Source organism: Ictalurus punctatus, chromosome 5 (genome assembly GCF_001660625.3).
Source record: "Ictalurus punctatus breed USDA103 chromosome 5, Coco_2.0, whole genome shotgun sequence".
Taxonomy (NCBI): Eukaryota; Metazoa; Chordata; class Actinopteri; order Siluriformes; family Ictaluridae; genus Ictalurus; species Ictalurus punctatus.
This window is the reverse complement of record NC_030420.2, coordinates 33,490,892-33,514,755: the sequence shown is the minus strand read 5'-3', so window position 1 is coordinate 33,514,755 and position 23,864 is coordinate 33,490,892. Positions and strand designations below refer to the sequence as shown.

The 23,864-nt window shown below is 43.9% G+C and overlaps 1 protein-coding gene across 3 annotated transcripts; it reads right to left on the bottom strand.

Annotated features, from left to right (window-relative positions):
- Nucleotides 1–2,648: 2,648 nt before the first annotated feature.
- zgc:153738 (uncharacterized protein LOC558115 homolog) lies at nt 2,649–22,395 on the bottom strand. 3 transcript variants are annotated; one of them, XM_053680475.1, is made up of 20 exons: nt 18,199–18,392; nt 17,383–17,742; nt 13,348–13,672; nt 12,558–12,677; nt 12,289–12,480; nt 12,067–12,138; nt 11,077–11,285; nt 10,858–10,942; nt 7,303–7,383; nt 7,096–7,171; nt 6,774–6,880; nt 6,538–6,624; nt 6,395–6,456; nt 5,906–5,988; nt 5,611–5,718; nt 5,314–5,513; nt 4,913–4,999; nt 4,611–4,788; nt 3,309–3,547; nt 2,649–3,010 (listed from the first exon to the last, which is right to left on the bottom strand). In XM_053680475.1, the coding sequence occupies exons 2-20, from the start codon at nt 17,391–17,393 to the stop codon at nt 2,891–2,893; spliced, it is 2,442 nt and encodes an 813-aa protein (XP_053536450.1). In that variant the 5' UTR covers nt 17,394–17,742; nt 18,199–18,392; the 3' UTR covers nt 2,649–2,890. The 3 variants fall into 3 exon arrangements, with proteins under 3 accessions (XP_053536450.1, XP_017324007.1, XP_017324006.1); XM_017468518.3 differs by lacking the exon at nt 18,199–18,392 and adding an exon at nt 22,024–22,395 and having other exon boundaries at nt 2,652–3,010; nt 13,348–13,675; XM_017468517.3 differs by having other exon boundaries at nt 2,652–3,010; nt 13,348–13,675.
- Nucleotides 22,396–23,864: the final 1,469 nt, after the last annotated feature.

The window sequence follows — 23,864 nt, the reverse complement described above, 5'->3', positions numbered from 1 at the left end:
AAAATAGGGATTTATTTGATGAGGGTGACTTTTGATTTGTTTAAATGATAATAATGAAAAATTTAAATGGTCAAAATAAAGACAGATATAGAAAAAAGTAGATATTAGGCAAATTTATCTAATATTTATTATTCGAATAATATTCTATGATTATTGTGAGATTTTTGGCTTCAAGGGAAACGACTGCATCTTATTGTACTGAATGATTATTTTGTTACTTTACACATTTATAATTCGTTTAGCTTATGGACGGAATATCCATAGAAACGGCTCGAATAATCGTATAATGATTCTATAATAACGTACTGATCAGATCAGCTAGCTGTATTTGACTGAATCCGTGATGTTTTCACCGCGATGCTTCGCTTGTAGGTGTCGGGCTTTGCGCGTATAGAATTATAGCAGCACGTGCACCGAGCCGTGAATTCTTGGATGCCTTTCGTCATCGGGGAACATCTCATGAGCACGAGCGGCACGCAGTGCGTCTCTGCCCATTAACCACCCATACTCCGTCGTCGTCCGAGTGACACGATCCATGTGAGACCCGTGTGAGAGAGGTTCGATGGAAAGGTCAGGGAAGGTCACCGTACCGATAAATCGTCACTCACACAATCGTCGATATTCCTCCGATACCCCGCCCTCTCGGAGTACTCGGAGTGATCGTCATAGCAAGCTTAATATTTATCAGTAAGAGAGGACGAATTAAACCCTCTGTAGTGTTTTATCGGTCCGTTCTGGACTCCTGAAGCCTTAGTTTAGTAATATAAAGCAAACAAGACTCCATTAATGGTCCGTCGCTACGTTAAAAATAGCGCGGTGGAATGTGGCACGTGAGCTTCGAAGGTCCGAGCACGCTGTTATGCGTTTCACGTTTCCTGCGGTCCCGTTTCTTTCCTCCGTGATGACAGGCATCTTAATGACTGCGTACGCGGGTACAGAGCCGACTCCAGACGTGATGTTATCGATGGAAATTCATCACCCGCCCGGACGTTTATAGATCCAGCCACCGTTATCGCGGTCTCAACATGAGCAGAGATCGCGGAAGACCAAATCCGAGCACCGCTTCCCGGGACACCATGGGCATGCGGCGGGGAACCACGGAGAACCTGACCTTTACGGCATCGAATCGGTATCGGCGAGGCGTTTCTCACCAAACCGAACGAAACGTGAAAGTGCTTTATGTATCTGTAACGGTGGTGGAGTTCAGAGAGCAGAAACGCGACAGAAACACTCATGGATCTGGATTTGTGAACGCTGATCCCCTGGCCATTTGTTGCTCTGAGATAATCTCTTAAATCCCCCGTCTGAGGGGAGCGTCTCAGTTTCACAGCTTCACCCGAGACCGATCACAGCGCTGCGGCTCTAACCGAGGCCCCAAATCCCCTTCTCCTATTAGCCGACCTTGAAACTATCCCGAATCGCATACCATCTCTTCCCCGCTGCGTACGGCTCCTAGCTCTGGTGTACGTTTCAGAAAGCAAGGATAGTTTCCTTTTTCCTTCATGTGCACCCCATGATTATTTAGACGTAGTACGTGTTTGTAAATCCGGTATCGGAATCCGTTCAGAAACGTAAAACATTGTGCTCTCGGTTCCGATCCGAGTCCTGACATACATGTACCGTACGAGCGATTAGTTCAGTAACAAGCACACACTGTTGGAAATGCGACTGGATTTGTGAGGACTTCAGTACAACATGGACACGGTATTACTCAGCATCAATCTATTCCTCCGATACCCCGCCCTCTCGGAGTACTCGGAGTGATCGTCGTAGCAAACTTAATATCTATCTGTAAGAGAGGACGAATTAAACCCTCTGTAGTGTTCCACCGGTCCGTTTTGGCCTTCTCGATCGCTGCAGCTGTGGACAAGCGGACTCCCGAAGCCTTGGTTTACCTTATAGCATAGTAATATATAAACACGGTGTATAATCACGTTCATCCGTTTAAAAGACTCATAGTCAAAAGTGTGTTCATAAAACGAAAGATCCATTTTTTAAGCAACTTTTTAATCGAATAAAACAGCAACGCACATCGCTCTCCGCGCATTGCCTCAGGCGGGATGCTAAAACACGCATTAGCGATGAGTGAAGGCGTGTACTAATCACCGACTAATGTAGAGATAACCTTAAGGCGGTCGTTACCGACGCACCAATTCATAAGACTCGCATCGTAAAGCTTAGCTCGTGATTAGTTGGCGATTGGTGCACGCCGTGGTTAGATCATATTTAAATAAGGATTAGTTCAGGTTTTAATTAGTGCATGATTATCCATGCACCGTTATTGTAAAGCGTTACGGTTGAAACACCCCAACACACACACACACACACACACACGCGCGGGCGCGTCCTGAAATGTTTAATTCCTGTTAAAAACATGTTGTACTTTTTATCCGCATATAGTTACGTTCATCGGTGGCGGTGGCTCGGTGGTTAAGACGGTGGACGTCTGACTGGACGGTCGTGAGTTCGGATCCCAGCAGGACCGAGCTGACACCGCTGGGCCCTTGGGCAAGACTATTAACTGCTCAGATACGAAATAAGATAAACGTAAGTCACCCTGAACGAGGGCGTCTTCCGAATGCTCCTGCCCAAGTTCCTTGCGAATGGGTTTTTCTATAAGGGAAAAATGGCAAAAAAAACATAACATTCTTAGGATATTTCCCATCGCTTGTTAGTTCTCTTACTAAAGGATTTCCTTTTGGTCTAATAATTCTAATGGACATCTCAGAAAACATCTCTGGAATGCCGACGCACTCATTTCTGCACAAACTTCACGTTTCACACCCTGACTCCAGAGAAACGTGACTCTAAAGACGCGTTTTATTTTTGCACCGCACTGTTTTATTGTTCGTGGAATGCGATACAGGCGTGGGTCGAGTCTACGTCCGAGTCACTTCTTTCCTTTCTTCTTGTCGTCTTTGCCTCCTTCAGCTGCCTCGTCTTCCTCTGCGTCCAGCCCTAAAGCCACCCTCGCTCTCTTCTTACCCAGAGGAGTATTCGCGTACCAGCTCTGTGGAAACAAACAAACAAACAAACAAACACATCAGGCGTCCGAGCTACAAAACGCTGAACGTCCGAGCGCGCCACCGGGATCTGGTGTTATTTTAACGCCTTGCGCCGGGTTTCTCTGGTCTCTGGAGACTGTGAAATACAGTATATTGTATATTCTGATATTTAAAAAATGATTTATTCTATCTCTGCCTCTTTCTTTCACACAGAGCCGGGGGTTTGTGTTGTTACTACATCAGTATTCCTAATAAACTGGCCACTCATATATCCATCCATCCATCCATCCATCACGGCATTACTTTGAGGGCTTCCTCTTCGTCCTGGAACACGGGGTCGATCTTGGCGAGAGGCGAGACGAACTCGGCGGCGGTCAGCGGGCGTTTAGAGAGCTGCTGAATGCGCCGCTCCGTCAGGATCCCCTTCACCACGCGCACCATGTGACCCGGCGTGTATCCGTCTGAGATCTTCACCAGGGAGCTGAGGTCCAGGGCGCTGGTCACAACGCCGCCGTTCCGCCGGATCAGCTCCTTCCACAAGACTACAGGAAAACACACGCTTTTATTCAAACCTTATTATTTACACCACGGCACTGTCGAATCCTGGATTCTGATTGGTCAGAAGGTGCTGATTAACTGCCTATAAGAGCAGCTCTGAAGGTAGTGCAGGTTTATATTAAATCGATACGTTATTGTTTCTATAGCAATAGCTACACCTCATTCACAGAGACTCGTACGACACGGCGCCGCGTAAATGGATTAGATACATTTCTTTGATACGTTTCAGAGATGTTTATGTAACGTTCACAGAAGGAGTCTCCAGTCTCGGTGCTCCGTAACAGGCGGAGGTAAAGCCGTACGGGTTCACGCTTCTTCGAGCCACGTTTTTGTTTTTTGTTTTTTAAATCGTATTTATTTGAAGAGAGAGAAAACAGAGCGTGCTGATGAGGAACGACGGAATTATAGCTGCTGGAACGTGAGCGAGAACAGGAACGAACTGGTTTCACCGACGTTCCAAAACATTAAACGTAACTAGAAATGGACAGAAAGTACGATATCGCGTGAGAATCGTAAACGTTGGTAAATTGCTGTGGTGTAAGAGAAATAAAACACTCCGAGATGTGCCGTTATAACTCTGCTTCATCACACCGCACCGACACTGATTGCTGTGTGCTATATTTTGACTTTTCTCTACTGATAATCTGAGAATTATTGTGGTTCTTGTACATAAATAAATCGATAGAAAGAGGGGCGGACTTTACCATTAGGCACAGGTCGGCAATCCCCCCCAGTCCCGCAAAACGCTAGATTTTTAGTTTTATTTTTCGCTAATTAATTATGTTTTTCTAAAAAAAAAACAACAGAATGCTTAATTCATGACTGTCTCAAACCAACCCCCCCCCGAATCCCCGAATCCGCCCCTGAATCTTCTTTTAAAAATATAATTTGACGTTCATCGTATGCGTTTTTCACGTCTTACAAAGTAAAACTTATTTCTGCTACTGGATTTCTTCTGTGTCTTCTTAACGGTACTAAATTAGCATGATCATGATGCGTCCAGGAATATATTTATACTCCCGAGTCGATACGGTTTGGATCACATACCGAATCGCGAGGCGTAGTCCGGCCGTGGTATGAGGATGATCTTGCTGTAAAGCTTACACAGAGACTTTAGGTCTGCGTTGAGAGGACTGTTTGTCGTCCCTACGATAAGGATACGGTCTTCACCTTTGAGAGTTTTAAGGATTTTGGGCAGATCTTTCTTTAGCCGCTTTGGATCTAACTGCAAGTAAAAATAAATAAATAAATGCAAGCAAGCGACGTGTTGAAACTTCAAAACACTTCCATCTAGGTGTTAATATACTGTAGATTGATTTAATTTAAGGATAACATTTTGAGCAAATTACCGCTTTCTCCTCCTTTGGTATTTTCTTATAAAACATTTTTTCAGCGTCTCCGATCCATACCACAGACGGCTGCATCAATCTGGCAACCTGGAGAGGACATGGAATTCCCAAAATCATTTCAATTCTCAATTCTGCTTATTATGGAAGTCCTTTATTAGCTTCAAACACTTGGGATCAACAATAAGTCTTTTTTTTTACGACGCTCTTACCGGTCCTAGCTAGTATCGGCTAACTAACTAGCATAGCTTGGTGTGGAAATGGAATAAAGACTGGCGTAACTCTGGTGGCGAGGACGTCTGCGTTTGCGTGGCAGTTAGAGTGATTAAAGAAGTGAAAGAGATGCAAAACTCTCCATCGATCTTCTAAGACCACATATCTTATCTAAGACACGGTAGCTTCACCTTAAACACCATGTGCAGCATCATCTGGAGCCCACTCTTCCCTGGATACTTCCCCACCAGGTTCAAAGGGGAAAGGTCAAACAGGTTAGCTCCCGTCTCCTGACAGATAGCATGGACTAGCATCTTCTTCCCCACTCCTGAAGGCCCCACCAGGAGTATGGACTTTACCAGAGGGGCTTTCTCATGGATCACCTGGGAACCTTCAGCCGAGCAAAAAAGACCGAGTGAGAACACGAGAGAGATCGAGAGAGAGATTTTCTTTCATTTAGCTCAAAATACACGGACTGAACTGCGTACCCAGCGGTAAGACGGCACAAAGACATACGACTTGGCGCACGTCCGATAACGAGGGCATGGGTTCGATGTCGGTCTGCCTCAGGGTCGTACCGAGATAGCTGTAGTCTCCTGTAATCGGAGATTTTAGAGGCATTGATAAGCGCTTTATGACCAACTAGGACTGAGTTTCCCAAAAGTGTAGACAGTACACAGATAGCTGTTAAATGGTGGCGCGAACATCATGATGAACTCTCCTAGTCACGTCTTAAACGACGCACCCGACGCTAACACAACCCGGACGTTAAAACGTCCGTACCTATGAAGTCGTGTAGCCTCACGTTAGTGGATGGTTTCAGCAGGCCCTCCACCGCCAGCTCTTCATACAGCGACTCCACGCTCCTGGTGAGAGAATTCAAAAAAAAATCAAATATACTTTACTTTACACCGGTGAATTCCGGATTCTGCAAACCACAGGTTTGTATTAATGCGCCCGTTCTGAAACGATATCGTTTCCATAGTAACAGCTCGTTCGCGGGGACGTGTGCGGCAGACGCACCCGCACAGACAGATTACAAAACCTTCGTAAATCGTTCGTACGGTTCATCCCGACATCTTCAGGACAGAAGAGAGAGTATGGACAGAACGTTTAGAGCTGCTGTACAGGAACGAGCAACATTAAATGTAGCAACAAATGGATAAAAAGTACAAACACGTGCCATCCTTTACTAAATAACAGCAGAATGCCACCGCGTGTTTTATTCTCTTACGTCAAACGCATTTTTAAAAACACAGAGAACCAAGTCACCTGTCGGCCGTAAGGTCTCGCTCTTTCTTTTTCTTCTTCTCAGCCTTTGGTGGCTTCTTCTTCTGCGTGTAAAGTAAAACGGACACGTTTAACCAATCAGCGAACGCGGATCGACAGAACGAGGTGTATTAGACGATCAGAACCTTTCCTGCAGGCTTGGCCTTCCCGCCTTTTTTTCCTTCCACGGATAACTTCCAACTAGCGAGCTCCTGCCTCATCAGCTCGTCCACCTGAACACACGAGCGTAAAAAGGCGCGTCAGGAAGTTTTTTCCGCCAGGGTCCTGCTTAAGATTTGGGTCTTAAAATGTAAGCATCGGGGCCACATTAGGGGGGAAAAAAAACACACACAAAAACACAACAAGCACGTTTTCATTCGACCTGCAGTCTTATTTCCGCCTCGAGCTCTTTCCTCTTCTCCTCTTTGATGAGCTCTGCTTCGTGTCTTTGGCTGAAGTTCTTCGACTCGTCGCGGTTTCGCCAGACCTCTGTGTGTGAGAACGTAGTTCAAGCTTAGTTGATGGACCGATATAATAAACGGCGAGATTTAAATACAGGACTGCGGAGACGTCTCGGGTAACGAAATGCTGTAAATTTGGCTTTAATAATGCATCAGTAGTCTCAGGTCTACAGACAGATTGTCTTTATACGCCAGTGTGCTTGCGAGCTACGAAGCGGGTACACGTGAACACGCCCGACTCACCTGTGAACGTCTTGTGGCCCGTCTGTAGCTCGGACAGAAACTCGGACGGCAGCAGCTTCAGGCCAGGTTCCTTTTCCTGTAAACGGGCCAATAAATATCACAAGCTACACTCTACGCGCTCTACAGTGCACTATTCCGAGCATCACGTGAAGCTATAACGTGACGGGGAGACTGTCTGTGATGCTGAGATGATCAGATCGTGCGTACCTCCTCTTCTTTCCCGGTCACCTTTGTCCCTTTGCCTTTCTGCATTTCCTCCGCTCCTTTAGCTGCCAGCTCTTCCATCAGCTGCATTCGGTTTCACAAAACAGTCAGACAACATCGTAGAACATTTATAGCTGCTATAACGCAAGTGAGGACAGGAACAAGTTTTGCAGACAATCCACAACGTTATACCTAACTACAACCAGATAAGAATAAATAAATAAACAAACAAACAAATAAATAAATAAGCATGACGTGTTGTTCTTTAATGAATAAATGAATCAGTTTGAGACATGTTGTAGTATTATGAAAGGAATAAAAACGCTCGGAGACGAGCTGTTACAGGAAGACAATCAGCTTCCGGGTGGTAAGAGTAACGCCGCTTCATCACACCACTCGGCCGTTGATTATTTTACTATAACGGCACGACACACAGTGTTTTATACCTTAATGATAACGTTTTTTTGACATGGAGATGCTTTAGTGGTACTATATATTGTGTAACATATATACGGTACAGTATTAAAGCATATAAATTAATACATATGATATGTAAATATGATCTGATAGCACTGGATCTGACGCAATGTGACACAATCTTGATTCGTGAGTCAATGATTCGATATTTGACTATAACACCGGATCTGACATAATACGATACGAAGGCAGTGGTTTAATATTTAAAGATATAATTGAACCTGATACAAAACGATACGCTACAAATTCGATTCCTGAGGAAACGATTCGATATTCGACAACACCGCGGAATCTGCTACGATACGATTCAATCCATAAAGAAACGATTCGATATTCGACAACACCGGCAAATCTGCTACGATACGATTCAATTCATGAGGAAACGATTCGATATTCGACAACACCGCCGAATCTGCTACGATACGATTCAATTCATGAGGAAACGATTCGATATTCGACAATACCGCCGAATCTGCTACGATACGATTCAATTCATGAGGAAACGATTCGATATTCGACAATACCACCGAATCTGCTACGATGCGATTCAATTCATAAGGAAACGATTCGATATTCGACAACACCGCCGAATCTGCTACAATGCGATTCAATCCATAAAGAAACGATTCGATATTCAACAACACCGCCAAATCTGCTACGATGCGATTCAATTCATGAGGAAACGATTCGATATTCGACAACACCGCCGAATCTGCTACGATACGATTCAATTCATGAGGAAACGATTCGATATTCGACAACACCGCCGAATCTGCTACGATGCGATTCAATTCATAAGGAAACGATTCGATATTCGACAACACCGCCGAATCTGCTACAATGCGATTCAATCCATAAAGAAACGATTCGATATTCGACAACACCGCCGAATCTGCTACAATGCGATTCAATCCATAAAGAAACGATTCGATATTCGACAACACCGCCGAATCTGCTACAATGCGATTCAATCCATAAAGAAACGATTCGATATTCGACAACACCGCCGAATCTGCTACAATGCGATTCAATCCATAAAGAAACGATTCGATATTCGACAACACCGCCGAATCTGCTACGATGCGATTCAATCCATAAGGAAACGATTCGATATTTGACAGTACCGCCGAATCTGCTACGATACGAATCATAACGCAACAGTTCATCCTTTACGGTGATACCACTGAATCCGACACGATGCGATTCGATTCTCAAGGCAACAGCTGGATATTTGAAGATGCCACTGAACTTGATGCAATACAATATGATTGAGGTTATCAGCCTCGGATTGACAAGTGACCAGCTTTGTTTTATATTCAACTTGTAATTGATTATAACCCATTATATTTCATTTATGAACTGTTGCATCGATTCATTTCAATCGTTGCCTTTTACCGTGCATCCGGAAAGTATTCACAGCGCTTCACTTGTTCCACATGTTGTCATGTTACAACCTTATTCCAAAATGGATTCTATTCATTATTTTCCTCAAAATTCTACAAACAATACCCCATGATGACAACGTGAAAGAAGTTTGTTTGAAATCTTTGCAAATTTATTAAAAATAAAAAACAAAAAAAGCACACGTACATAAGTATTCACACCCTTTGTCATGACACTCAAAATTGAGCTCGGGTGCGTCCTGTTTCCACTGATCATCCTTCAGATGTTTCTACAACTCGACTGGAGTCCACCTGTGGTCAATTCAGTTGATTGGACATGATTTGGAAAGGCACACACCTGTCTATATAAGGTCCCACAGTTAACACTGCATGTCAGAGCACAAACCAAGCCATGAAGTCCAAGGAACTGTCTGTAGACCTCCGAGACAGGGTTGTATCGAGGCACAGATCTGGGGAAGGGTACAGAAACATTTCTGCAGCACTGAAGGTCCCAGTGAGCACAGTGACCTCCATCATCCGTAAATGGAAGAAGTTTGGAACCAGCAGGACTCTTCCTAGAGCTGGCCGCCCGGCCAAACTGAGCGATCGGGGGAGAGGGGCCTTAGTCAGGGAGGTGACCAAAAACCCGATGGTCACTCTGACAGAGCTCCAGCGTGTCTCTGTGGAGAGAGGAAGAACAACCATCTCTGCAGCACTCCACCAATCAGGCCTATATGGTAGAGTGGCCAGACGGAAGCCACTCCTCAGTAAAAGGCACATGACAGCCCGTCTGGAGGACTCTCAGACCATGAGAACAAAATTCTCTGGTTTGATGAAACAAAGATTGAACTCTTTGGCTTGAATGGCAAGCGTCATGTCTGGAGGAAACCAGGCACCACTCATCACCTGGCCAATACCATCCCTACAGTGAAGCATGGTGGTGGCAGCATCATGCTGTGGGGATGTTCTTCAGCGGCAGGAACTGGGAGACTAGTCAGGATCGAGGGAAAGATGAATGCAGCAATGTACAGAGACATCCTTGATGAAAACCTGCTCCAGAGCGCTCTGGACCTCAGACTGGGGCGAAGGTTTATCTTCCAACAGGACAACGACCATAACCCGATTGAACATCTCTGGAGAGATCTGAAAATGTCTGTGCACCGACGCTCCCCATCCAACCTGATGGAGCTTGAGAGGTCCTGCACAGAAGACTGGGAGAAACTGCCCAAAAATAGGTGTGCCAAGCTTGTAGCATCATTCTCAAAAAGACTTGAGGCTGTAATCGGTGCCAAAGCTGCTTCAACAAAGTACTGAGCAAAGGGTGTGAATACTTATGTACCTGTGCTTTTTTTGTTTTTTATCTTTAATAAATTTGCAAAGATTTCAAACAAACTTCTTTCACGTTGTCATTATGGGGTATTGTTTGTAGAATTTTGAGGAAAATAATGAATAGAATCCATTTTGGAATAAGGCTGTAACATAACAACATGTGGAACAAGTGAAGCGCTGTGAATACTTTCCGGATGCACTGTAAACCGGCGCATCGGTCCAGATCGCCGAATTATTACACCCCTGATATTAATGCATACTTTAATGCATATGCTTAATAACATGTTTATTAGGCTCAGATGTGTTAATAACTGCATTATATCGTGTATACTAACACTACTATCGGAAGGTTTGTAAATTTCCGATTTACCTGCTCAGGTGTTTTATTAGTGAAAATACAAGCCGAGCCGCCCTCTTCCTCGTCCGGATATTCGGGAAAGGAACCCGTGGCATCACTGCACAAAAAATAAAGCTTTAGATATAGCGACCTGAGAAATGTAGAGTCCATAACAACATATTACACACACACACACACACACGTAGGGTAGGTGCATGTATGTGAATGTCTTTGTGTGATCTAATCACTCACTGGTACTCGGTGAACCATTGTCTGATCTGATCCTTCATCGTCTCCGTCATGTCAGGACCCTCGGTCTCGCGCAGGTTCATGTAGATGGAGATCAGAGCTTTCTGATAATCCTCCTCGTGCTCCTCCTGCTTCTTCTTCCTCACGGCTTTTTCCTTGTCTTCAGCGAGGACTACAGCGGGGTACGGCGGACCCAGACTGGATTTCACCGACTACAGAGAGAACAGAGACACCAGAAACCAGACATCCTCACTACACAGGGTCACAGCGACCTCTACTGGACATTTATATTAGAATAACAAAAACTAACAAACAAACAAACAGAACCTCATCAGTATGTAAATATGTAATTACCATATTTAACATTTCTTATATCAAATAATATAATTTGTTGTTTTTTTTATAACCAATTCATGTAAATATATATATATTTTTTAAAACGCTATTTAGATTATTTAGATACTTTATTACTTAAAATTGCATGTCAAATATAACTTTATTTTTCCTAAATATCACTCAATGGAAGAAAAAGAAATAAATAGATTGCAGGAATACCATAAAAATACCTGAAATAAAAAAAATCTTCCAGTGTGTTTATTAAAAAAAAATTAAAAAATTAAAAAAAAAGTTAACATTCAGGCCTAAAATATTTATGACCAGAATTACTTAAAAACTATCATTTTTGCACAAAATATAGCAAAATTTAGGACTGTTGCATGACGCAGTTAATTTCAGAGATGAATAAATAAATAAAATAAATAATTGTTTAAAAAAAAAAGGCTAAGGCCGGCACATTTTCTTTTGATTTATGATGGTAAACGGTAAAATTGTCACGATAATGATTCGTTTTAAAGGACGTAATGGTCGTAAGTGATTTGGGATCTTATCTTTCCCTAAAAACAGCTTTAAATGTACTCTCAGTTTTGCATGAAAGGGTTCAATAAAAATAAATAAAGACGTGCAGCTCTGAGAAACGACAGACGTTCAGCTCACCATGCCCAGCATAATCATCTCCTCTTCACGCTCCTGCTTCATCCTTTTCCTCTGTATGTAACCTTTCCACACCTACAGAGACGGAGATGAAGAAATTCCAGCTTTTTATTTACTCTGTATCCATGCAGTTCTTTAAATCCTCTCACAACCAGATTTTTATTTTTTTTTAAATTAAAACAGATGTACAAATGCTGAGTGAGACTTGTAGCTCAGTTACATCACCTTCTGGATTCGAATAGCAGCCTGGTTCACGGTAGCTTCGCCGAGATCCATGGCTTTAGTCTTGCTCCATCTCTCCGCATCCTTATGGATCTCCCGCATGATGCCGGCCCTCAGGCGACCCTGCCGCGCCCTCTCCGACACCTGAATGATCCTGATGGCCTCCTCCTGACTCAGGACGCGCACTTCAGTAGGCTAAGAGAAATGCGAGGGGTTTAGAATCAGCACGACCATGTGATTAAAAAAAGAAAAAGAGCATACTTTCCACACACTTGTGCTTTCTCCACCGATCCATTTTGGTCCAGTAAGCTGGAGAGAACCGCGGCTCGCTCCTGCAGCTCTTTACGCCGTTCGGTAATGAAGTACTTCGGGATTGGAATCTCAAGATCCTCCTACAAACAAAGACAGAGAATGACACGGTTAAAAAAAAAATCATGACAATGGAAACGAACAAACCGAAACCATTTGCAGTGGGGGGGGGGATAAGTTGGGACTTACTAATGTGAACCTCGAGTGATAGCTGATAGAAAGTCATTCAAAAACAATCCATAGATTAAGATAAATAAGTCTTGGCGTTTAATCAGGAAAAACTAATGGCACCCTATAAAAGGAGGGAGAGTTAGTGTGTGCCTGTGTTGGCCGACACGCTGCGATGGCTGAGCTGCATTACTGGACGTTTCTGCTGAGAGAGCGCTTTGCTATTTATGGAGTTTTGTGGGTGTGGTTAATGTAAACGTGGCATGAACGTGCTTGGTAATTTACGGCCGAATGAGTACGAAGCAAATCGGCGTTACTGAAATTTTATACATACATAATATGACCCCAATTCCAAAGACCTTATTTTTTTCTTAAAACGGTACATTTCTTATTTTCTGTGTTCTATTGTGAACAACATATGGGTTCATGAGATTTGCAAATCATTGCATGCTGTTTTTATTAACATTTTACACGGCGTCCCAACTTTTTTGGAACTGGGGATTGTAAAAGATAAACGATGAACTGCGAACATTCGAATTGCAACCCAATTTTCCAACGGGGTCATAACCGGGACTACAAACGCACAGGCGTCAGTTTCAAATCCTGGATGATATCGTCCATGTAATGGTACTCGGAGTACTCCTTCTCCACCATCTCGTTCTTCAGCTCAATCACGCGTCCCATCACGCCATCTAGCACGACCCGGATCAGCCTCCTCTTCTGCGGGTGGATGTTCTGATCGTAGACCTCCTCCAGCTGCCTGAAGATTCTGACGTAGCGCACGTACAGGGTGACGAGGCGCTGGAAGAACACCGCGCGGTCTCTCTCGGGCCGTAAGGGCTCGGATGGAAGCTCCTGGCTCAGAAGATCGCCGAGTTCCTCATGAGCTTCAGTCCAGAGTTTGTTACAGCTGCTGCAATACACGAGTGCACTTAAGTATACAACATTCGTTACAACAAGTGGACATCAAAACGTTTGCTAAATAAACACATGGAAAAAGTTTTAAAACTTTATTAATAAATGTATTGTAGAGACTGAAAAGTTTGTAGTAACACTGAGTTTATATGATTACGTCCAAAACATAATCAGAGATAGTGGTGGGGTGTTGGGGGAGATAGTGGTGGGGGGTTGGGGGGAGATAGTGGTGGGGTGTTGGGGGGAGATAGTGGTGGGGTGTTGGGGGGAGATAGTGGTGGGGTGTTGGGGAGATAGTGGTGGGGTGTTGGGGAGATAGTGGTGGGGTGTTGGGGGGAGATAGTGGTGGGGTGTTGGGGAGATAGTGGTGGGGTGTTGGGGAGATAGTGGTGGGGTGTTGGGGGGAGATAGTGGTGGGGTGTTGGAGGGAGATAGTGGTGGGGTGTTGGGGGGAGATAGTGGTGGGGTGTTGGGGGGAGATAGTGGTGGGGTGTTGGAGGGAGATAGTGGTGGGGTGTTGGAGGGAGATAGTGGTGGGGTGTTGGAGGGAGATAGTGGTGGGGTGTTGGGGGGAGATAGTGGTGGGGTGTTGGGGGGAGATAGTGGTGGGGTGTTGGGGGGAGATAGTGGTGGGGTGATGGGGGGAGATAGTGGTGGGGTGTTGGAGGGAGATAGTGGTGGGGTGTTGGAGGGAGATAGTGGTGGGGTGTTGGATGGAGATAGTGGTGGGGTGTTGGGGGGAGATAGTGGTGGGGTGTTGGGGGGAGATAGTGGTGGGGTGTTGGAGGGAGATAGTGGTGGGGTGTTGGGGGGAGATAGTGGTGGGGTGTTGGGGGGAGATAGTGGTGGGGTGTTGGAGGGAGATAGTGGTGGGGTGTTGGAGGGAGATAGTGGTGGGGTGTTGGAGGGAGATAGTGGTGGGGTGTTCGGGGGAGATAGTGGTGGGGTGTTGGAGGGAGATAGTGGTGGGGTGTTGGAGGGAGATAGTGGTGGGGTGTTGGGGGGAGATAGTGGTGGGGTGATGGAGGGAGATAGTGGTGGGGCGTTGGAGGGAGATAGTGGTGGGGTGTTGGGGGAGATAGTGGTGGGGTGTTGGGGGGAGATAGTGGTGGGGTGATGGAGGGAGATAGTGGTGGGGGGTTGGGGGGAGATAGTGGTGGGGTGTTGGGGGAGATAGTGGTGGGGTGTTGGGGGGAGATAGTGGTGGGGTGATGGGGGGAGATAGTGGTGGGGTGTTGGAGGGAGATAGTGGTGGGGTGTTGGGGGGAGATAGTGGTGGGGTGTTGGGGGGAGATAGTGGTAGGGTGTTGGGGGGAGATAGTGGTGGGGTGTTGGGGGGAGATAGTGGTGGGGTGTTGGAGGGAGATAGTGGTGGGGTGTTGGGGGGAGATAGTGGTGGGGTGTTGGGGGGAGATAGTGGTGGGGTGTTGGAGGGAGATAGTGGTGGGGTGTTGGGGGGAGATAGTGGTGGGGTGTTGGAGGGAGATAGTGGTGGGGTGTTGGGGGGAGATAGTGGTGGGGTGTTAGGGGGAGATAGTGGTGGGGTGTTGGAGGGAGATAGTGGTGGGGTGTTGGGGGGAGATAGTGGTGGGGTGTTGGAGGGAGATAGTGGTGGGGTGTTGGGGAGAGATAGTGGTGGGGTGTTGGGGGGAGATAGTGGTGGGGTGTTGGAGGGAGATAGTGGTGGGGTGTTGGAGGGAGATAGTGGTGGGGTGTTGGAGGGAGATAGTGGTGGGGTGTTGGGGGGAGATAGTGGTGGGGTTTTGGAGGGAGATAGTGGTGGGGTGTTGGGGGGAGACAGTGGTGGGGTTTTGGAGGGAGATAGTGGTAGGGTGTTGGGGGGAGATAGTGGTGGGGGGTTGGGGGTAGATAGTGGTGGGGTGTTGGGGGGAGATAGTGGTGGGGTGTTGGGGGAGATAGTGGTGGGGTGTTGGAGGGAGATAATGGTGGGGTGTTGGGGGAGATAGTGGTGGGGTGTTGGGGGGAGATAGTGGTGGGGGGTTGGGGGGAGATAGTGGTGGGGTGTTGGGGGGAGATAGTGGTGGGGTGTTGGGGGGAGATAGTGGTGGGGTGTTGGAGGGAGATAGTGGTGGGTTGTTGGAGGGAGATAGTGGTGGGGTGTTGGAGGGAGATAGTGGTGGGGTGATGGAGGGAGATAGTGGTGGGGGGTTGGGGGGAGATAGTGGTGGGGTGTTGGGGGGAGATAGTGGTGGGGTGTTGGGGGGAGATAGTGGTGGGGTGTTGGGGGGAGATAGTGGTAGGGTGTTGGGGGGAGATAGTGGTGGGGTGTTGGGGGGAGATAGTGGTGGGGTGTTGGGGGAGATAGTGGTGGGGTGTTGGGGGGAGATAGTGGTGGGGTGTTGGAGGGAGATAGTGGTGGGGTGTTGGGGGGAGATAGTGGTGGGGTGTTGGAGGGAGATAGTGGTGGGGTGTTGGAGGGAGATAGTGGTGGGGTGTTGGGGGGAGATAGTGGTAGGGTGTTGGGGGGAGATAGTGGTGGGGTGTTGGGGGGAGATAGTGGTGAGGTGTTGGAGGGAGATAGTGGTGGGGTGTTGGGGGGAGATAGTGGTGGGGTGTTGGGGGGAGATAGTGGTGGGGTGTTGGGGGGAGATAGTGGTGGGGTGTTGGGGGTAGATAGTGGTGGGGTGTTGGGGGGAGATAGTGGTGGGGTGATGGAGGGAGATAGTGGTGGGGTGTTGGGGGGAGATAGTGGTGGGGTGTTGGGGGGAGATAGTGGTGGGGTGTTGGGGGGAGATAGTGGTGGGGTGTTGGGGGGAGATAGTGGTGGGGTGTTGGGGGAGATAGTGGTGGGGTGTTGGAGGGAGATAGTGGTGGGGTGTTGGAGGGAGATAGTGGTGGGGTGTTGGAGGGAGATAGTGGTGGGGTGTTGGGGGGAGATAGTGGTGGGGTGTTGGGGGAGATAGTGGTGGGGTGTTTTAGTTAAATTTTTAGTAAATTTTAGTATCTCGATATAAACACAAGATAAGTTTAAATGCACACTTCCTCATTAATTACAGTACGTAACGCTTTGCTCCTAGAACAGAATGTTCATTTTGGTTTAAACATTTTGTTCGTTCATTTTTTTTGTAAATCTGATATAATGTACCGTATAATACGATTCAATAATGAGCATCTCATTTCTATCACACTTTTTCTTCATTCTGATGTTTGATGTGAACGAAGCTCTTGACCTCTATCTGTATGATTTCATGCACTGTGCTGCTGAGACACGACTGGCTGATTGGATAACCGCATAAATTAAAGTGGAGGGTGAGTTTACTGCATGATATTAAAGTAAAAATTAGCAGTTGATATAGTACACCCCTGGCATTGTGATACATTACAGCTTTCTGCAATGTGGACCTGACTAACATGTTTATCATGGTTACAGCCCTGTATAGTTACAATATAGATATACAGTTAAAGAGACATTTCATGTAATAGGAGACATTTTAAGTGGTGTAACCTTCCTTTTCTTTGAAAAACTAACTAAGAACTTTTCTGTTTTTATATTTTTATTACTAATAAAATGATAACGGATTTCAGATATGAATTATATGCATTATATATTTCATATTATGTGATATAGTGCACTGACAGGGTTTACTATTGAGGAAATATTTTAGAAAGTATACTATATATAAATATATATATATATATATTTTAAGTCCAGGGAAAGCTAAAGTGAGTCTGCAGGATACTCACCTATGAGACATGGCGCTGTTTGAACATTAATATCCAAATACCGCAGGAAACGGTTGTGGTGTGTTTTGCGCATGCGCAGATCACAATAATAGTAAATAAGGCGCTTGTGCTCGTGCTTAACTGCTCCAATGAGCAAATAACTGTCAGAAAATGTCCTTTCTGCTCAAAATACAGCGAGTTCTCTCTGTTTCTGTTTTTTTTTGGTCAGGTTGACTTCACACAGCTCCCTTTGAAGCTTCCAAAAGGCAAGTCTTGACCTGTCCAAGTAGGAGTCTTGGTTACGTCAGTGGAAGTTCAGGACGCTTTGATCGTCACGTGATTCGTGGAGACTTCAGATGGATCCCGGAAGTACTTGGCGGTCTATTTGAATCCATAGAGTTAGAGAGAGAGAGAGAGAGAGAGAGAGAGAGAGAGAGACAGAACTTTGCGTTTTTTGATCATTGGTAGTCAATACATGCATTGATTTAAAACATTTATATAACACACAGACTATGTGTATATAGTTACACCAATGATGTTAAAAAATAATATTAAAAAATCCATTAATATTTGAGGATTAGTGTGGTCTGTTACCTGCCTTGTTAACACGCCATGGTTAAAGACCGTGTTGCTGTTGTTTTAAATGAAATTAAAAACAAAACAAAGCCTGTTTGAACTGCCTCAAACCGCTTCTTATCGGTACACAGAAGTGAGTCATGCTCTGCGTTTCATATATATAGTAGTGGTTCAGCACAAGCACTTCAGAGCGCTCTCATTATTCTATCCTGCTTTATTATATCCTGTCTCAACCATCTTTCTGTAATAAACCTTTTTTACCTTCAGAGGGCGAGTCTGCGAGTGTTGTCTAATTTACACGACAATTTGTCGTCTATTGGCCGGGCTGCGCGAGTCTTTCAGATTTTCTGGACAACAAGCAAACCAGAGGAAGCTCGTGGAAAAGTTGGAAAAGTTTCACCCTGAAGTCTGTGTTGATGCGAAGGCGGTTTGCCCTTTGTTGTGTATAGTGAAAGACCGATGTAGCCTTACCACTGACTGGTAGGAGTCATCGAGAATTTAGAATTAGAATTTTATGAAGTCATTGTGTATTGCTGTCTCTATGGAAGGGAGTCAAAATGATATAAGAAATGCGTGTATTACATTGAGAGCAGTATTACATGGAGGCGATTTCTTATAAGAAGTATCAGGAACTCTGCCTCTGCGACGGCAGAGATATTGGTGTTTCTTAGATCACAGCTTCAAAATTAAGATATATACCAACGGGTGTAAATATATAGAGAGAGATAATAACGGTAAAGATATTTGCTAACGGAAAGAGTCCGGTTCGAGCAATAAATAAGTAAAGAGAGTACTTATTAAGAAGTGCGAGGGGCGCAGGATTATTATCAAGTGGCATGCCCCATTGACTCATTCCATCATATCAGCGGTACATGATGCATTTGGCAAATTGAAGCCACAAGCAAATTTTACTGAGATAAAGAATAATAATAATAATAATAATAATAATAATTAAGGGTGAGGCACCTGGGAACAGAAGAGGTGACATCAGACACCCAAACTATCAAGTTAGCTCACAAAGAACAGGAGTATATTCACACACCCACATCCAACATTAGTCACACTGACAATTCACAAATGTCTGAACCAGTCATGACCCTTAACCTTTTAAAGTATAACGCCTCTCCTTTCACACAGTTACCATGTATATCTCTTGTAGTTAATGGACAAAGTGGCACATTCTTGGTAGATTCAGGAGCGACGTATTCAGTGATAAAACACTGCGAATTAAACGAATCCCTGAAAATGAGTTCACGGTCGCTGCACTCCATGGGTGTAACAGGACATTCAGTATTAGAACGTTCCTCTGAACCGCTAGTTTCTGAATATGAAAATGGGAAAAGAGTAACCTACCAATTCCTAATTTTGTCTTCATGTCCAGTCAATCTACTGGGCAGGGACTTCATGTGTGTTTTAGACTGAAATTTGATCTCCTCACCTCAGGGAGTAACAGTAACTGACGACTCATCTTTGAGAACTCCGTTTGTTAAAGAAAGAGTGCTCTGTGTTTATCAACGGTCCATGCATAACAAGCGTAGAGCCTGTGCTCGTTTGTTGACAGGTTAACCTGGATGTAATATGTCATGACAAGGGAATGTTTCTGAACCTTGGGACAAGCCCCACACCCCTGGAGATACACCCACGATTGAACAAGGTGCCTCTCAGGCTGTGGGCCCAAGGGAAACATGACGTAGGCCTGATTAGAAGTGCACCGCCAGTCGTGATCACGGCCAAATCTGACTTTAGGCCCGGACAATCTCAATACCCTCTTAAATCAGAAGCTAGTGAGGGAATTAGGCCAGTATTTAACTCACTACTAAAAGCAGGGGTCATTGTTCCCTGCCCAGATTCGTCAGTGCGCACTACAATATTTCCAGCATAAGAAGCAAAAAAAAAACAAAACAAAAAAACAAACCCTACCACGTGATGAATGGAGATTTGTAGAAGATTTGTAAGCGGTTAATGCAGCAGTAAAATAGAGAGCTCCAGACGTGCCAAATCCTCACACTACATTACGCCAAGTGCCAGCGAATAGCGAATGGTTCTCAGTCGTAGATTTAGCTAATGCGTTTCTTCAGTGCATCTCTTGATAAAGACGGTTTGGGTTTGCATTCATATTTAACGGACGTCCTTACACTTTCACTCGCTCGTGTTAGGGGTATTGAGAGTCACTAACGATATACAACCAAATGCTAAAGGACAGCTTAGCACCTCCACCACGTTCTCCAGGGCACAGTGTGAAACTGACACCATTAATTTGTTGCAGAATCTCGCCAAAGAAGGACACAAAGCCAGTCCCTCCGAATTACAGTATGTACAACAAGAAGTGACATTTCTAAGGCATGACATTTCTGCAAAGGGAAAGAAAATCTCAGCCGAATGAGTATCTGCAATCCAGAAGATTCCCAAGCCTCGGACGAGGAAACGGGTTCTATCTATCCTAGGCATGTGTTCGTATCGCAGAACTTTCATTCTAAACTATTCCAGTCTAGAAGCACCGCTCAGAGAGATGGCATATGCGACAGGTTGGACAGCTCATTCTCGGGAAAGTTGGATCCAGTCGCTAGAGAGTTTCCCGTGTGTACGTGCAGTAGAAGCAGCTGAGAAAGCTGTGGTGGCATCCAGAGACCTGGAAGGTTACTCTTTGAACCTTGTGGTTTCACATGAGGTGTTATTACTCCTACTTGAACTGAAAACCTCACACCTGTCCACCCAACGGTGGCTGCACCATAACACTATACTACTGTCCACGCCACTAGATGTCACTACTAGCTGCTTATTTATGCACAGACTGCAGGACTTCTTAAACAGCAGTTCAGGGCAGTCTGCATATGTCTGTGTGGGGTTCAATCTAACACTCAGCTGGGGTTTTAGATTAAATATGAGTTTTGTTAAAATCTTTGTTTTACTGATTTAAAAAAAAAAAGGTTGCCTCTGCAAGGAGGTTAAAGTAATATTGTCTTCAATTTTGTTAGACATTACCCTCCCAAAAAAGGCTCAGTGCTGTTATTCTCTCTCCAGATATTAATTCTGGGGTGCCAATAATTTTAATACCAGTGTTTTGCATTACTTTCAGCTTTTTATTATGTTAAAATTATGATTGGAATGGTGAGTGTGTGTGTGTGTGTGTGTGAGAGAGAGAGAAGATGTTTCTTTTACATTTTTATGGAAGGAGTCTCCAGTGTGAGTGCTTTGTAACAGTCAGACGTGAAGCTGTAACTCTGTAAAACTGTCGTTTTCAGGGCAAGAGAGAAAAAAAAAAGTGGTTGGTGAGGGGCCGACTGTTTATAACTACTACACCGTAAGTGATCATTGTTTGAGCAAAGTTTCACAACATGTAAATGTAACTATAAATGGATAAAAATATAAAAAGGTATGCTGTGTCCTTCTTTAATAAATTACAAATTGTAATTGTTGGCAAATTTGTGTACAATAAGAGGAGCAAAACACTTCGGGGTAGCAACAGTAACTCGGCTTCATCACACCCGCCCCGCTGCTGCTGATTTTCCTGTAGCGGCACGACACACACGTGATTTATTCCGATGAAATGAATGCGTCTGAGACATGTGCAATCCAGATTTTAAATTAGGGGGAGGAGGTGAACAGAAGGTTTAGAGAGATCATAAGACTCATGAACACCACACCACACACACACACACACACACACACACACACACACAGTGATACATTACAGCTTTCTGCAATGTGGACCTGACTAACATGTTTATCATGGTTACAGCCCTGTATAGTTACAATATAGATATACAGTTAAAGAGACATTTCATGTAATAGGAGACATTTTAAGTGGTGTAACCTTCCTTTTCTTTGAAAAACTAACTAAGAACTTTTCTGTTTTTATATTTTTATTACTAATAAAATGATAACGGATTTCAGATATGAATTATATGCATTATGTATTTCATATTATGTGATATAGTGCACTGACAGGGTTTACTATTGAGGAAACAAATATTGTAGAAAGTAAACTGTATTATTATTATTATTATTATTATTATTATTATTATTATTATTATTATTATTATTTTAAGTCCAGAGAAAGCTAAAGTGAGTCTGCAGGATACTCACCTATGAGACATGGCGCTGTTTGAACATTAATATCCAAATACCGCAGGAAACGGTTGTGGTGTGTTTTGCGCATGCGCAGATCACAATAATAGTAAATAAGGCGCTTGTGCTCGCGCTTAACTGCTCCAATGAGCAAATAACTGTCAGAAAATGTCCTTTCTGCTCAAAATACAGCGAGTTCTCTCTGTTTTTGTTTTTGTTTTTTTGTTTTTAGGTCACCTTGACTTCACACAGCTCCCTTCGAAGCTTCCAAAAGGCAAGTCTTGACCTGTCCAAGTAGGAGTCTTTGTTACGTCAGTGGAAGTTCAGGACGCTTTGATCGTCACGTGATTCGTGGAGACTTCAGATGGATCCCGGAAGTACTTGGCGGACTATTTGAATCCATAGAGTTAGAGAGAGAGAGACAGAACTTTGCATTTTTTGATCATTAGAAGTCAATATATGCATTGATTTAAAACATTTATATAACACACAGACTATGTGCATATAGTTACACCAATGATGTTAAAAAATAATATAAAAAAAATCCATTAATATTTGAGGATTAGTGTGGTCTGTTACCTGCCTTGTTAACACGTCATGGTTAAAGACCGTGTTGCTGTTGTTTTAAATGAATTTATTCATTCATATCTATATTTTAATATTCTTAAATTTGTAAGTTAGTCAAGCGAAATCATTAAATGTCATCTTTATGACTTTCAGACAGGACAAGAGTTGGGAGACTATCAGTGATTGTCGACTCACTGCACAATGGGCTAGCATGATGCTAAGAGTGCTGTCTTAGAAAGTCCATTGCAAATAAGTGAAAGGCAAATTTTAATTAACCTTGATGTTTAAAATTCTTCATGCACCCCTGCACTTATTAAAATATACGTGAATAGATAATATATTCCGATGGAAAAACAACTTAAAACACACGTTTATACACATATTATCATATATATTTGATGTCTTTTGACTTATGCTATGCACTCATTTACAGCAACGGATTTAGAAATAAATTTCGAATAAACTGAAAAGCACGTCAAGCGTTTTTTTTGTCTGTGTCGTTTCCTCAGTGTTGTCCTTGTGTACACCATGTCCGCCATGGTGTGCTGTGCTGCATGGGGATGCTCTGATCGATCAGAGAGAGGATGACGAATGGATGGTTTCCCCCTCTACCTTTGCCATCAATTTAGAAATCACCTGGGCTGAAACATTATATAGACAGGTGATAGCCAACAGAATAACAATGCCTAAAACCCTTCACCTGTATGTTTTTGCTTACACAAATATGTAGCACAAGGATGCTCTCTTCCTAAAATATTCCTACAATATATGTGTAATAAGGAATAAAATGGATCCATTGGAGTGAACAGAGTTGAAGCAACTCTCTCTCTCTCTCTCTCTCTCTCTCTCTCTCTCTCTCTCTCTCTCTCTCTCTCTCTCTCTCAAAGGCTCTGGTCCAAGCAAGACTTAACAAGTTCATTAAGTTCTGAGACTTTACAACTGGAAGGGTGTGCAAACTTTTTTCTTTTCTTTTCTTTTTTTTTTTTTTTTGCATGCAACAGTTCCTGTTTGTTTTCTTCTCTTTTTTTTCAGTTCATCAAATATAAAGTTTTTTTTTCTTCAGTGGTTATGTTTACTTCATTTTATAATTTTTTTTTTAAAAATCACCTATTTGTCTGGGGTGCTGAAACTTTTGTATACAAGTGTATATTATGTTACAATGTTAGTTTATTGGATATACATAGAATGTGTTGAAATAGTGAAATAATGTGTTAAATAAACTCTCCAAACTTTTACCCTTGTACACTCATACATTTTGTTATATATATTCTCATGTGAGCCAGATGAAGCAG

Bases quoted from the DNA above. Each gene is read 5' to 3' on its own strand.
- zgc:153738 (XM_017468518.3), bottom strand. The intron at 6,625-6,773 runs GTCGAATGAAAA...TCGTGTGTTCAG, and splicing joins AGGCGGAAATAAGACTGCAG to GTGGACGAGCTGATGAGGCA. The intron at 4,789-4,912 runs GTAATTTGCTCA...TTTTACTTGCAG, and splicing joins TACCAAAGGAGGAGAAAGCG to TTAGATCCAAAGCGGCTAAA.